Consider the following 16,225-nt stretch of genomic DNA (forward strand, 5'->3'; position numbering starts at 1 on the left):
TGATTTTTTTTTTATAGAGTTGCTAGTCCGACAAGGTGCTGTCTGTTATGTAAAACACGCAGTGATTATGTGTGGATTTACGATTGAAATTGTACTATTCCCGACAGTACCGTTAGGAAAATATTTTTTTTCTCAAAGATTTTACCAACCCCACCCCCCCCAATTTGAAGACATGTTTTTTAATGTGTCACCAAACGAATTAATACACAATAACTCCAATATATCACCGAACGGTAACGTGGGTAATCATTTCATGTGTGCACAAGTTTCGACCCTTCCCTTTAGAGGAAGGAAGTCAAGCTACATGGAAACTCCATTTTCACCAATTCTTGCAATCACTGTGTCCGTGCCACAGATTCGGGCAAAAAAGTAAAAATTCTAGGAGTTAGGACATTTTTAGCGGTCATCAAACAGTCAATAAGACAAAGGAGAAAATAACCTTAAAATTGAGAGAAGGATCCCACCACCCTAAAATTGGGAATCGTGCTCTTGTTTTGAAGGACACAAGAGAGTATAGGTGGCTTTGAATGGCCTCCTCTATATAGATTCATGCAATTCCATCAAATTCCATACATTGAGAAAGAAAAAAAACCAATCTAATCCAAAGGTTGTCAAAGGAGAAAATGGCACAACTTGAAGTTAAATCAAACAAATAGCTCAAGCCATTTGAAGGAAAAAGAATTGTTTACTCCGAGACTGTTTAAGTACCCGAGTAATTCCTATCGAATGTGGAAGCTCCTTGTACTACAAACACCGATTAATTATCAAACGCATATAAATACTTGTACTCCTCGGAGCAATCTCGAGAGGATGTGCGGGTGAAGAGGACGAACACACTTGCCACTTTGGCGAACATATTGAAATCAATTTGAATACAGACAGTGATCCAACAGGACAAATTAGTCATTGAGGACAGATTCTCAAAGCTTGCTCGTCCTTCCAAATTCGAATCTTTTCCTATATCCGGTAACTTCCCACAAAAAGATCGAGAGCAAATCTTTCTTCTTCGTGTACCGCAAGTTTCGATAATTTGAATTTCAAACGCGTTGGATCATAGAAAGATAACGAGAGATTCAAATCGCAATCGGGCACGATGTGTTCGAAATGAATTTGTAAGGAATGGATGTTTCTATAGGGTGGAGTAACGCTCCTTATGGTACCCAAGAAAGGAAAGCCAAGATACGATGCACTATATACGTTCCAAATCATATGAGAGAGAAAACAGGGTGGGTAGAACTATATACTGTCACGCCTTACCTTTATCTTTTTTATCTCTTATCATTTTTTATTTTTCTTTCCCTGAGTGACTGCTTTTTCACTTTGAAGGGAAGACCAAGGAGATGAATGTGTAGGACAGTCACAGCCACAAGTACATCACAGAGAGAGAGAAGAGAGAGAGAGACAGAGAGAGAGAGAGTGAGCAGGCTGCCCTAAGACCAGATGGGCAGGTCGTTTTCGAGCTGAGGGGTGTCGTTTCACCATGGATGGCTCTACGGGTAGAAGGACCTGCACCTGCCCGTTGGTCTCTCTGTCTTTGGCCCCCACTATCGTCCTCTTCTTTTAGAAAAAGAACATCTGGGGGGCCTGGGGCTGAATCGGTAAATCGCATTTTGGATGGGGGAAGCAAAGAGAAAATGAAAAAACCCAGAGAACACCCTTATGACCAATACCTTCTCTCTCTCTCTCTCTCCCTCTGCACTTTATTCTGTTCAAAATATGTTACTTTGCTGTTGCTGAGAACGAGGCCGTTTGTTTCTTGGGGAGAGAGAGAGAGAGAGAGAGAAACAAAGGCAAAGGGGGAAAAAAAAGCAAGCTTGAGCATTCTTTCTTTCTTTCTTCTTTTTTCCCCTGCCTCTGTGTCTGCCGCATTGTCTTGCTTGTTCCACTCTTAAGACTCTCTCTCTTCACTTACCATTGCGTTAAAGTGTTCATCCGCCCAGGCACACTTCTCTCACTCACTTCATTTGCTGATTTTTCCTCCTTTTGTCCTCTGTTTTCGTTGTCTTACACGATCCTACACAGCCCCTGAAGAGTTAAAACCTGGAAGACCCATCTGGTGTTTGGCCTCTCTTTGCTGCCGTTTCCGGGCTTATTTAGGCATTTGTCCCGGAACTACCTCAAATAAGAAGGGGACACAAATCCAAGTTTTTTTCCCCCCCTGGTTTGGGAGTTGTGCATTGAGAAGTTCCGTGGAGCGAGAAAGCATCTGAAGGAGCGCTTTTGGCACTTGGTGTTTCCTGATTAACTTTGATGATTCCAGGCAAAAGCCAGAGGAGGAGGGCGAGCAGAGCACACTCCACGGCTGCATGAACTGTTGTGATACAATGACAGATGGCAACTCCAAGAAAAGCAAGGTGTGGCTTCGATAGTCATTTGGTTGAGATCATAGTTCTGTGTTAATGGATAGATTTGATTGTTGGATGCCTTGGTTGAAGTTGTGCCATCAGGTTCCTTTGAATTGACTACTGACTTTCACGTATGCATCTCAATGATGAAGCTCTCATGGTCAAAGAGGATGGTTAGGAAGTTGTTCAACATCAAGTGCAAGCCTGAGGACTTCCAGGCAGATGAAATGGTTTGTGCAGGTGGGTCTCTCGATTCCTTTCATGGCGCCAAAATTTTCTCTGGGTAGCTATCATTTCTTCTCTCCACGAAATGGTTCTATCAAGTCTGGAGCATGAATCTTGGGCTTAGCAAGGAAAAAGAACTAGCTATTAGTCTGTTTACTGTTGAGCATGTTTTTGGATTTTAGGCTCAGCCCAGAAAAGACGTTCAATTGCTTCCGTATATACAACTCTGAAGTTCCCAACCACCAGAACATGGGAGGCCTTCGAGTTGTTTTGTGCTTGCCTAAACCCGAAAAATTACTTTTGCTTGCCTAAACCGATCAAATTTTGTTAATACGTGCTCATAGAAGCTCAATTCTTGTTCAATTTGTGTCTTTTTCCTACCAACTTTCCCTTCTTGTTAAATGCTGATGGTGCGCATTCACCTGCGGCGTTTCTTTCCAGGAGGTGATGTCGAAATCCGAACCAGCATATCGGGGAGAGAACCGGGCACAATCAAGAAAAGCAGAACAGGTCAAGTATTGCTGAGATTGTATCTTTTGGATTGCACTCACAAACTACAGCTTTTCTTTTTGGGCCAGAGAACCTGTCAAATGAGCTCATGTGTTAGTCAGTCGAAACGCGGATGTTTCCTGAGACTCTTTGTCCATATCTGATGCAGAAAAGTCCAACAAGAATGCGGAGCAGCATCGGAGAAGGAGAATGAATCTTGATAATCCACGAGTTATAGATGTGCACAATTACAGGTACTTGTGACCCCCCGAGTAATTTGAATTGTTGCCGCACTCTTGTGCTTTTATCTGCACTAAGCTTCTTGAGTCGTTTTTGTGATTTCTGGAGCAGCATTTTTGTGGCCACATGGAACGTAGCAGGAAGATCCCCACCTCAGAATCTGAACCTAGATGATTGGCTTCACGCATCTCCTCCAGCCGACATTTATGTACTCGGGTATGATCTTGTAATTCATCACAAAGAAAGAGAATGCCTCTATAACTCCACTATCTGTAATCATTAATAATAGAATTGTTATTCAGATTTCAAGAAATAGTTCCTCTGAATGCCGGTAACATTCTGGGAGCAGAAGACAGCGGTCCGGCCAAGAAGTGGCTGGCTCTTGTTCGTAAATCTCTGAACAATCTCCCAGGAACCAGTGGAAGCAACGTTTGCTACACCCCGTCTCCAATCCCTCAACCAGTCGCAGAAATAAACGCAGACTTCGAGGCATCGGTGAGGCGCAAGGCCTCAACTCTCTTCCCTCGCCGATCATTCCAAACAACCCCCAGTTGGAGAGACACCGACCCTTCAATTGGCCAACCGCGGCTTGATCGACGGTATAGTGTTTGTGACAGGGTGATTTTTGGTCATAGGGCGAGTGATTTTGACCCCAGTTTTAGATGGGGCCATCGGCCAAGTGATTATTACCGGCCAAGCGATTATTCCCGGCCAAGTGATTATTCCCGACGGAGTGACTATTCCCGGCGGAGTGATTATTCTCGGAGGAGTGATTTTTCCCGCCCAAGCGATTTCTCGAGATGGGGTTCGTCGGATGATGACAATGGGCTTGGACCTGAAGATTCCCCGAGCACGGTGTTGCATTCACCGATGTCTTATGGTGGGTTCCCATCGAATGAAAATGGTTATAGAACAAGAGGGAATTCAAGATATTGCTTAGTTGCCAGCAAGCAAATGGTTGGCATCTTCCTGACGGTGTGGGTGAGGAGTGAACTGAGGGACCATGTCCAGAACATGAAGGTCTCTTGCGTTGGTAGAGGATTGATGGGCTACCTTGGAAATAAGGTTTGTTGAGAAATACGAAACTTGCTTTGCTTTACGTGCTCTAAGACTCAGGTTTGCATTATTGGAATCACACACACGAGCATAACCTGAAGCATCGGCTGTGGCTTTGCAGGGATCTATTTCAATAAGCATGTTGTTGCACCAAACAAGCTTTTGTTTCATATGTAGTCATCTAACCTCAGGCCAAAAAGTGGGCGATGAGCTGAGAAGGAACTCTGATGTCATGGAAATTCTTAAGAAGACGAGGTTTCCCAAAGTTAACAATGCCGGGGCTGAAAAGTCCCCGGAAACCATTCTTGAGCACGAGTAAGGCTCATTCCGAATTGATCTTTAGTTACTTTTGTAACTAAAACAAATACAGAAAGATAGGATTTAAAAAGGAGAAAACGGGAGTTTGTGAAGTTTTTACTGCTGTGTTGAATCTAGGACTATTGATGTTTAAGTTAAATTGACTTGTATTTACTGCCTTATGCGGCTTCATCATCTAACTATGTTTTGTTTCAGCCGGATTATTTGGCTTGGGGATCTGAACTATCGTATTGCCCTCTCTTATCGATCTGCCAAGGCACTTGTAGAGATGCAGAATTGGAGGGCACTTTTGGAGAATGATCAGGCATGTTAGCATATACTCTTCCCTAGATCTTCTGTCCATTTCTGTCTCCTCCTCCTATGTTATGATAACTCTTCATTTATTTGAAGTAGATTATTGATCTACATCGTCTCTACCTTATTGTTGCAGTTACGAATTGAGCAGAGGCGAGGCCGGGTCTTTGTGGGGTGGAATGAAGGGAAAATTTATTTTCCACCAACATACAAGTACTCTACCAATTCAGACAGATATGCAGGGGACGATATGCATCCTAGGGAAAAGCGTCGTACTCCTGCGTGGTAAGCGGGGTTTATGCAGATTGCGTGGACCTATATTGTCTAAATTGGCCAAATAAGTACGGGAATATCAAAGGTTTCCTTTCTGGGGTGATTTTGCTTGCTGATCTGAGTCATCCTTGTTTGTCAAGGTGCGATCGAATTTTATGGTATGGGGAAGGCCTTCATCAGCTATCCTATGTCCGTGGCGAGTCAAGGTTCTCGGACCACAGACCGGTCTATGGCATTTTCTGTGCTGAGGTTGAATCGCGCCATACGAAGTTAAGGAAAAGCACGAGCTATTCTAGTTCGAGAGTTCAGGTCGAGGAACTACTTCCATATTCGCACGGATACACTGAATTAAGCTTCTTCTGAGTGACAATGGACCGGCCCTACTAGTACCCAGGTACTCTCTCTCTCCCCCTTTTCTCTGGAGGTCAAGAATGCTTTGCAGAGCAACTCTTACTAGTCATTAAGATTACTTGTCTTTTTCTACTGGTTTATATTGGAGATAGACCTTAATCGGGAACTCCATTCCTCTTTCGGATATTTTGAATTGAAGTATCGCTTGCGTTATGTAGCTTAGGCACAATACTGGAGCTTTGTCATATTCCTTGTCTTGTTGGGTTGCCTAAAGTTAAGACGGGTTGGGCAACGGTTTCACAAATATGAAGGAGCTACTTTTCTAAAGAGGACCTGAACTTTGCTCATCTTTTGGAGACTTGAGCATTTGGAGCGTCTATGGCGAAGTCACCTGAGATCTCTCCTTCAAAAGAGGTACGACTTGTTGGCCAACTAATCTAGTCTTTTGTGTTTGGACACTCTTCTGAGCGAAATTCTCGAGTTTTCTTGCCTGCTCTTATTCATACTTAGGACTGCTGGTCCCCATTTGCAGGCAGAAATCACTTCAAAGAGTCTCCTTGGAAGAATGATGGGGACATTGCCTCGCCCACTAACTGAAAAAGGTTCATCTCTCACTAGTTTTTACCTTTATGGGTTTTGCTGTTGATCTTTATCTTTTTCCTCACCTCGATTAATCCCTTTTTTCCTTTTATTGACCAGGCGTAAATACTACTAACTTCGGTAACCTACTTGCGACGATAAATATACTACATAGTCTTAGCTATGGAGCTTACAGCTTCAGTACATAGCAAAGCGAGAGATGCGATTAATGTGCCAAATGACTGGTCGCATAATCTCCGGCGACAGCAGTTTTCGAACTCCATGATGACTAGGTATTAATCACCTTTTGGTCTGTTTTTATGCTTAGAACTAAATTTCTTGAACTTTGCCACTTGAGAAATAACTGTGATCTCTATCATCTTTAAGCAGGATGAGACTTTCACCAGGCCAGAGTTGCAAGTTCCAGACCAAAGATTGTTTGATTCTTTATTCTAATATCTTCAGGGAGATCAAATTTTTTTTTTCAACCCTTTTGAGAATTCAAAAGGGAAGGAAGAACGGGCAAACACAATCATTTGGGTACTCCCAATTTTTTCAAAGATGCATACAGAAGTGAAGCATTTGATGATTTTTGTAAGGTTCTTCATTATCAAAAGTTATGAAGGATCACAGAGAACAGGAGGACAAATGGAAACAAAAAGCTGAAACCCTCGTGTTCTGAGGCTTGTCTTGTTGCTGATGATTATACTGAAAAAAGACAGTTTTCTCGATCATCTCTCCTCACACTCCTTTCCTTTTCTTGTTTTTGACTGTGAGTGTGAAATAACAAACTCCTAAAAGCAGCAAGAGGACAATCCTAGCAGCTTTGGCAGATATAATGGAGTTCATGATTGATGAGCTCCCCAATGGAGGGTTCTATGTTTACTTTTATCTGGAGGGGTATGCTGTGGGACTTTGTACCCCGTTTGAGGATGCCCTCAAAAGAAGTGCAGGTCTTGCTTAGTACCTTTGCCGGTTACTTTAAAAGAGACGAGAACAGAGGAGTGAAACTTGGATTTGGCACGCCTGAATTCACAAGGAGATGTTCCTGCTATGAGGAGGAATCTGGGCATGCCTGCTCTGCTAAACAGTAATATGATGAAACAGAGCATAAAGCGAATAGTATTATACTGATCTTTTCTGTAGTAATTCACTGGGTGGTACCCTACTTCCAATAAGTTTTATGCGTGGGAAAAAGCGAGGAAGGAATTCACATCTGTGTGAATTAGATGCGTTATACATGAGATCGAAAACGAACGCTACTACTAAGTGCAAACAGTTTCGTAGTCAGGCCACCACCGAGTTTCGGCTTGCATTTTACAGTGCTAGTTAGAAAAGCGAGGGGTATTTCACGAGGCCGAGTCATTTTCCCGGTACAATGGTCAGGTGGTTTCTTGGGTTAGCCTTCACATTTCAGACTAATTACGTCTCTCCGAGTTGCCATAAATATGTTATTCATGTCGTTGTCACGGGACTCGTCAAAATTTACATTTTTGTAGCCTGAGTATGAGAATTTAACCCGAGATCTTACGCTACTTGATCAAGTCCATGGGATTCCAGTTTCAACTACCTAAGTAAAGTTCCGTGTCACGAAAAGAATAGGTTCGAGAGATGATCTGTGATAGAACACTTACCATAATTGGTGACATATTCTATATGTCTTTTCTTTGCAAAGGCAATTCAGTTCGGCTCGATTGTGTTCCGACTTGGATTGGATCATCTTGGCTTTGCTCATTCATGCCGATAAGCCGATGTGCACGTAAAATGAGGTTCTGTAAAGATGCAAGTTTTCAAATTGAAAAAGAGAAAGGCTTATCCTTGCCTTGCGCATGGCAAAGAGGCATGCTGTAATGAATGAATTTAAAATGAAAGAAACATATTTTGGTAGGTCCTGAATTCTCATACCAGTACTTTTTTTTTAATGTACAGAGAGGGCCAGGACCAGCAAGAAACAATCTTTTATCAGCTGGTTTTTGATGAATTTCCGAGTAAGAGTGAAGTCAAAAGGCCCCAAACCCAAGTGATTGACATGCACAAGCAAAGAATAAAGTTCATTTATGAGTTGCTGACAATGCTTCTGCTGCTTATTCTGAACCCCCCCAAAAAAATTTCCAGAGTGCTTTAATCATACTTACAGTTACAGAGCACAGAGATGATGAAGTAAGTTGTGTGGTAATTATTTTGTCACTTGATCGTGCTCTGGATCTGACACTACAGACATTTAAGCAAAAGTCCCAGAGACTAGTTCTGATAAACAGGGCCTGATTTTGCTCAGTGCGTTTGTTGGGTCCTCCAGTTCGTGTGCATAATTGCTGAGCATTGAGAAAGGCTGGATGGCAAAAGCCTCTTGAAATGTCAATTACCTGCATAGATAAACCAACTTAGGTTTTCATCTCAAATGTTTAATCAGCTTGCTTGATCTCAGACACAATTACTCGAGTTGAGACTTTGCCGCCAGTCCTCTGCATTTTGGAGCCGTTTTCCGTTGTTTTCGCTCCAAACGATTGAACATAAACAAAATTCCTGGACTTGCATTATTAAGTCATGGAATGGAAACTATAGAAGTCTATACCAAAATCCAATTTCTAAGTGATTGACATTCCAAACCAAGATCAAAGCTCTACTATACTTTGCTGTGCCGTGATAAAATGTGCGAGTATTTTCGCCTCCTTCCCTGTTGTTTCAGGTCAAGATAAACTCTCACTGCTCTGGTCCAAATCCAAGTGAAAACCCATGTTTGTTCAATTGCTTTAGGCCTTATCAAGTGAGCATTTAGTTCAGGTACACAAGTAAGTGACATCCTATTTTCAGGACCAATTGGTCCCCTGTGGCAGCAAAAAGATGGCTTTGGGTGAGATTCATTTTTCCTCAGGAAGAGGACGATGGCGACATTGCATCAGGACCATGCCTGTCAAAGGCTGGTCCTCTTTTTTGACTCTTTTTTGGAGTGTTTCTGCAGCGAATGTTGAAAGCGTATGGCAGTCACTTTAGTCCTCAATTTTCCAGTCTAATGTTAGCACATGTGCTAGACTATGCTGCACATAGCTAGTTCATTATTTGCAGAAAAAAAAAAAAAAACTTATTGAACTCCACTAAGCAAGCACCACGAGCCTACCAGATCAGTATGGGGCATAATTCAGCTATCTGATCATACAACTTATCTGGGTTTCTTCTCTTGTTAATAGGAAAAAGGGACAAAAAAACAGACAAAACTTGTATGTCTTCAATGGCAGTGATTCTTTTGTGCTTATTCTCCGAGCGAAACATGTCTTCCTAATAGCACTAGACCTAAGACCAATCTCAGTATGGCTTATGAACTGTATGAATATTGCAAACAGGGCATTGTCCGGTATGACTTACATCCGGCGATTGATTTCATTGATCACATCTACGGCAGTTCATTAAAATCTTAAAGGAGTTAGTGTGCCATGGTAGCTAAATCTTGTTGTCTGCAGCTGGGAAAGTTCAGAGGTTAAAATCAGACAATCCCAATGGCTTAGATATGAAAAAAAAAAGGGGGAAATTCAGAGATGGAAAGCTAAATGATGTGAGCTTTTGCCCTTTTAGTGAACATGGGAAAGAAGGGTAAAAAGCCTTTGGGTATTTGACTCAATGCACACGTCATTGAAGCTTTTCTGCGAGCTGTTCAAGCTCTCCTCTGTCTTTAATCCTTTTCCTTGGACAAGTAATTTTCTTCTATTTACTGAACAGATTTTTTTTGTTTGGCTCTCATTGTGCTGTGACTATGAAATGAATGCCTAACTTAAAAAGAGCTGGACCAGTGTGATGACCTGACAGTTAAAATTGGGGAGTCACAATCTGGGGTTCTTTTTAGAAATTCCCTTTGGATTGGTATGTACTTTCCTCAGACACTCTGGCTTCTTTTGCTGGGCAAATCATAATTTCATGTTGCAGATACCATAGTGAAACTAGGCTTCTAAGATTATCACGAAGATGGAGAAACAACTCAAGCTAGTCTTCCTTTTGATGGAAAAGTTGAGCAAAAAGAGGGAAAAGGATCGAGTCTATGACTAAAAGGTTCACAAGAATATCATAGATGCATCACAAGGATTAAGCCTCTAATTAGAAGTGTGCACGGGACTCGGACCGGACCAAATTGACCGGTTCTAGGTGTTTTTCACTTTCAGGTGTACGTAGAACCAAACCGCCGAGACCGACCGAATCGATATGATTTTTCTTTTTCCTTTTTTTTTTTTTTAAATTTCCTTTTCTTTAGATGGGGCGGCATGGATAATTTAAGAATAGATATATAACTAAATTAATTTACATATCAGTCATCCAACAATGAATGTGTAAAAATCTTTTTATGTGACGATATTCGATTTAGCCCTAGCTATTATGTCTAGTACATATTATATCCTTTTTGTATAATTCGTTTAACATAAGTTACACGTTGTTAAAGCCTCAAACCGATTATTAAGGCCTCTGGATTACATATATGCATGATAATCACTTCGCCATCATGTTTTGTTGAGTTTTTTCAAATCCAAATTAAGACTCCATTTGTTTCGTAGAAAATAAATAATTTGAAAAATATTTTTTTAAAAATGACCACTCACGTCGCTTACAAAAATGAATGAACGAAGATTTTTTCATCGTCTGCGAAAAAGTTTAGATATAAGTTGTTGTTGGTGATGAAAATATTTTTCATTGAATAATTATTTCGAGCAACACAAATAATCATTTTTCATGAAAATGTTCTCCAAATCATTTATTTTTCGTGAAACAAACGAAGCATAAATGATGTAGGAGATTCTCAATTATAACTCCGGGTTCTATTCCTAATATTATCACCAATTAGAAGAGAAATTTGAAGTGTGGGCTTTCCTCAACATAACAACCCAAATAACAGTATCATAAAATAGAAATAAAAAAACAAAAACTGAAGCAATGTAAGATATAAGAAAAAGATGTACATCGGAGAACAGAAACTGTACACCGGCAACAATTTCAAATTGACATTGTTAATAGACGCAAGGCATTGCATCTAACTCCAAGAGCTAGCATAGTCTGCTGGTGATAAAGGACTCAATCAGATGCTAAGGATCAATTAATCCGTCTACTTAACAAGTGTCCGTAGAATCGGTTCTAATTCGCGACATATAAGAACACACCATCCCTTTTGCAAACGCGTGTGGATGAGCAAACATAGAATTACCGCCGGTGATGGTCGGGTCGAGGCGCGCAGTCTTCGACGTCGTACCCGTCCAATGCCATTTGCTTTTTCCGACATTCGACCGAACAATATACCCCGAGGTTGTAACTGCATTCGAAATGTTCAAGATTCAGAGCACACCTTATACAACTAAGTACTTTCTGTACAATACATGAGCAATAATACTGGGGCTAATGTGTCAGAAGCTTTGCTTGTAAATTGACGCTAAAATTTGGATTATTACTTGTCATTTCAGACTCAGAGAGTTAGTAGAATCAACCTTTGGTAGCAACTAATTACCAAGTAGAGGCAAGAAACGAAGCTCTAGATGAAAAGACTCGTACCCGTACATATACAGATCGGTGTTCTCTAGGATCTTCTTCTTGCACCACGAACATCTCTCAAGAATCTCCCCGGGAAACCCCACACGATGAGAATGACTCTTGCTGATCATCGAACATGATCTGGTCGTGTCGGTTTTTTGCGCATCAGGCAACCCAACAAATGATATTGAAAACTTAGGTGGGCCTCCATCCTGAGTCGGATCCGCGTTGTTCTCGACGACTGAGTCTTGACCATGCTGATCTTGCTCGCGTCCGGAAATGGAGAACCGAACTAGGAGATCCACAGCCGACGTTGAATCGGCGGTGGGCTGCGTGCCAGCTGCTCTGACGGTCTCGGAATGCCCGACGTCGATCACGTGATGTCTCGGGGACAGCATCACAGTTGCTCGCTAGCCTCAGAGTGTTCCGGCGGCTGCTCAGGAGATGAAAGAGGATTCGAATATTAAGAAGGGAGGCAAAAACCAAAGGGAACGCTAAGGGAAGATCTTACAATAAGATCAGCGAAAACGGATCTTGGAGAAGAAAGAGCACAAAAGAAGTGAATTCGTGGGTTTGAAGAGAAGATGATTTAATTAGGGTTTTAGTAGGGCTTTTACTATAGATATGGGTGTAAATAATGAAAGGACTCGTGAAACAAATGTGAGAATGCGTTCGCGCGCCAATAGCGGTTGGATTTCGGCTGCCCCACCAAAACGGTTGTTTCAAACGTCCACTTCACCAATCTTGTTTCTACACATGCAGTCACTAAATAGAAATTTTTATCTACTAATTGGGCTGAAATAGTTTAGCAAATTGAAAAATTGTATACATGTGTAGTGATTTATTTCCACCATCAATACAATTACAAGAAGATTTTAACCACTAGACCATAACGTGCCATGTAGATATATGATTAGCAACTTATTATAACAAGGGAAATATCATAGCTAATTACACTATATGCATATGAAACAATAAAATATCATTACACAACTTAGGACAATTGTCATTGATGAAGATTTTCAAATTGTTGCATCGATCCTTAAAATAAAGTAAAAAAACCAGAGATACGTTTGCAATCGATTTAAATATTTCATTAAGGGCTTTATCGTCGTTTGATCCTCCTTCCGGAGTCCGAAATCCTTTCTGTTGAACCTATCCAATTCAATCCGATTGCCGTAGCAATCTAACGAGCGACACGGTTGATTGCTATACATGTAGACAACCTTGTCGGGCTTTAATTCATTCTTGTAAAAAGTACACTTCTTGATAGAGATCGAACTGGCTAGTTGTACACTTCTTGAGTTATTTATTAATTTCTTTTGAGTTTAGGTGGAATTTTGGGATTCTTAGGGGCCGTTTAAATTCATGTTTGTTTTAATTTATTTAAACATTTCTCAAAGTGAGAATAATGTTTAATTACAGTAATCATAAAAAGTTAACACGTTTCTAAACATATGTTACTGAAAAGAAAAACAAGACATGTCTGAATGGTTACGTCCTATATTAGACAATTCATCACAGAAAATCGTCAGGGTACAACAATCAGACTTTAAAAAGAAAGGAAGAGGAAAATCACTTAATCTTCAAGAGTAGAGATGGAAAGTGGATACTAATAGCCTCTCTAATACACAGGCGGGTCCTATCAATGAGATGGAAACTTATTGGTATAGCTATTATTGGACGAATTTAATAAACTATCTATTATATTTTCCCTATTAGACTTTGGGTTAAAGTAATGGTTAGAAGATTTAAAAGTGACCTGTATTTACTAGTCCTAAATATGTCCATATGAATTTCAATAAAAAAGACCATGATGATATTGTCGCATATTGGGAAAATATTCTTAATGGGTTGTCAATTTGATTGTGCATACTTGCAATTGCAAACATAAGAATCACCAATTCATATAAGAATAACCAATTGATAGTTGATTTTGACATGACATTTTAATAATATTTTGGATGGAGCGTGATCGAAGAAGTTAAGCTTTTGCTGAAAAATCAATGTTCATGGATTAAAATTGATTGTTCCTAAACATAAGGAGGTGAAAAGTGTGATTTATTTTAAGATGTTTGTACGAGTGGGTGCCATAGAACTTTCTAGAGAATTTTGAAGATGTAATTTATTTTAAGATATTTTAAGATGTAATTTATTTTAAGCTTTTGCTGAAAAATCAATAGCCTGGCCTAGAACTTTCTAGAGAAATTTGAACAAAAATTTGATGGGACCTAAATTGTCGTTGTTGAGTAGTATAACAACTCAATTTTGTAACCAAGCAAAGTATAAGAATCGAATGTGAATTGTTCCCTCCTATACCACAAGGACAAGAAATGCAATTTTTCGTAAGATTTATCAAATATTATGCTAAAACCATAATTCTTTGTTTTATTGTATAACCACTGATATTAATAAATTTAGAAATATTATTACCGTCAGTTTGTTTAATTTCTAAATAAATGAGCATAATATTATAATATTAATAAACATATCACCTTAATGAATCAATCCAATGTCCGTAACTGTCAATTTAAGTTTACACAAGAATCACATTTAATTTTTTTTTAATATAAAATTAGCTGAAAAATATCAGAATAATCATCAATCATGATAATAAACATGCTCTATTATTCAATTTTTTTTGTAATTAATTTATAAATTAATTTTTTAATATTTATTTTTTGATAATTTACTAAATTAATACAATTCTGTCACTTTCTAATCATAAAATGATATGATGTTATTGATATGATAATCGATTAAAATAAATGAATTATAGGATTATCAATTATAATCTTTATTAATTGATAATCAAATAGCGTAATTTATGTTGGTGTGCATTTAGAATGGAATTATGATTCCCTCGCATGGGAATGCCATTCCACTTCAAGAAGGCCCAGCCAAATAAAAGTTCAGAAGAGTGGTCTTTTTATTTGTCAAATCAAAGGAATGTTGAAACGCGAATTTAGTATATCCGAACAATTTTGGATGGAAATCTCAATCATGGACAAACTTGTATAATATTTTAAATTTTTTTTATTAATTTACCAACATTTTTCTTTCTCTTTTTATTCTTATTTTCCTTCTTTTTTTTTTTTTGTGTGTGTGGGGATTGTGGCCTATGAGGGTTGTGGCCTTCGCCCGGCTTTGCTCACATTTCAGCCGCGAGCATGACCGCCTTGCTAGGGCTTCGCCAGCCACAGTCCCTATAGTAAAAGAAAAGAAGGAAGGAAAAAATATATATAAAAATATAAAAAAAATTCAAGAAAATATCAAAATATTATTAAATATTATCCACGTCGGTATTGGCTGCGCCACATAGGATAACTAGCTACCATATCAATAATTTCTAGCAAAGATTAGTCGGATGGATTGAATTGGCAAAAATGTAAAAGGTTGGGTACTCAATTTGAAAAAAATTGGCACAAGGGCTGAATTGGCACAATTGCAATAGATTTAGGAATTTTTTGGTAATTTTTCCTTAACGTAACATATCTAGCAAGATAAGGATTCTGAGACCAACAATTATCAAGATCTTTAATTAGAATTTTGAAGTTTGCTGTAAATTAAGTTGGACAAAAAAAGGAAACTTGTTTAGGAAAGGCATCATCACCAATTGATGAGGCGTGGGATGTGAGAGAAATGTGCCGTTTTCGCGGAATACTAAACTTATAATTTCATTTATTATTTCCTTTCGGTTGATTTATCAGTTTAAAATCGTTTAAAAAAACAATGTAGTTATTCCTCCGTAACAAAGCCATACCAATTCATGGGAATAATATATTTGTTAGGAGTGACAATGCAACCTAGAGAGGAGGAGGGGGTGAATAGGTTGTTTCTAAACTTTTTCAGATTTTGCGGAAAATCAAAGATGGTATGAAAAAGATCGGATGAGCAAATATATCGCTAAACAGTATATGGGTGTATGCAAGCAGATTTATGAGAAGAAAAAGATTGGCACTCCGGATATATAGTGGTTTGGCTTATGTACAAAGCTTATGTCTACTTCACACGACTAACGGGCACAACATAGCTGGAATGCAGCAGTAAATTGCCTCATAAGTTACAAATAGTATGTGAGCTGATCTTTCACATGATAGATCATACTATTTTGATATAACCTCATTACCAAAAATTGTACACCTTTTTCTGCACGATTACAAGGAAATAACATATCACAACATCTTTTACGCTTGCTTTTCAGCTAGAACAGATTCTAGAGCAACACTTAGGATATTCAATTAGTTCAGGTCCTCCTCCTTTGGCCTTCACAACCTCTTCCTTTTATAAGTCTTAGCAAACTAGCTACGGGAGCATCTCTAGAGAGGCAAAAGAGCTGTTGGAGTTTGATGGGATAGCTTATTTCTGCATTGGAACTACTTTCCCTTCGTCATACAAGACTTTCTTAAAATAGGTATTGACTTGCTATTCCGCGTTGACAGTTTCAGCTTTTCTCTGACACACGAGAGAATTGTTCCCGAAAAGACAGAATTCTTTTCGTTGGCTATTTCCATCAAGCGTGGCCAACTTCAGCTAATCTTTTTGAAACATTGTCA

At 39.3% G+C, this 16,225-nt stretch overlaps 2 protein-coding genes across 5 annotated transcripts; one reads left to right on the forward strand and one right to left on the reverse strand.

Moving 5' to 3' along the window:
- Positions 1–1,375: 1,375 nt before the first annotated feature.
- On the forward strand, positions 1,376–6,904 carry LOC115750331 (type IV inositol polyphosphate 5-phosphatase 7-like). Of its 4 annotated transcripts, none has more exons than XM_030687611.2 (14): positions 1,376–2,354; positions 2,498–2,585; positions 3,012–3,080; positions 3,229–3,313; positions 3,408–3,515; positions 3,602–4,364; positions 4,477–4,670; positions 4,869–4,977; positions 5,104–5,252; positions 5,381–5,634; positions 5,810–6,005; positions 6,102–6,193; positions 6,291–6,463; positions 6,561–6,904. In XM_030687611.2, exons 1-10 carry the CDS (start codon positions 2,307–2,309, stop codon positions 5,601–5,603), a joined length of 1,836 nt encoding a protein of 611 aa, XP_030543471.1. In that variant the 5' UTR covers positions 1,376–2,306; the 3' UTR covers positions 5,604–5,634; positions 5,810–6,005; positions 6,102–6,193; positions 6,291–6,463; positions 6,561–6,904. The 4 variants fall into 4 exon arrangements, with proteins under 4 accessions (XP_030543471.1, XP_030543469.1, XP_030543470.1 ...); XM_030687609.2 differs by having other exon boundaries at positions 6,124–6,193; XM_030687610.2 differs by having other exon boundaries at positions 6,128–6,193.
- A 4,370-nt stretch (positions 6,905–11,274) lies between these two features.
- On the reverse strand, positions 11,275–12,153 carry LOC125316596. The gene is made up of 2 exons (XM_048285354.1): positions 11,691–12,153; positions 11,275–11,454 (listed from the first exon to the last, which is right to left on the reverse strand). Exons 1-2 carry the CDS (start codon positions 12,065–12,067, stop codon positions 11,346–11,348), a joined length of 486 nt encoding a protein of 161 aa, XP_048141311.1. The 5' UTR covers positions 12,068–12,153; the 3' UTR covers positions 11,275–11,345.
- Positions 12,154–16,225: the final 4,072 nt, after the last annotated feature.

This window comes from Rhodamnia argentea, chromosome 1 (assembly GCF_020921035.1).
Source record: "Rhodamnia argentea isolate NSW1041297 chromosome 1, ASM2092103v1, whole genome shotgun sequence".
NCBI lineage: Eukaryota > Viridiplantae > Streptophyta > Magnoliopsida > Myrtales > Myrtaceae > Rhodamnia > Rhodamnia argentea.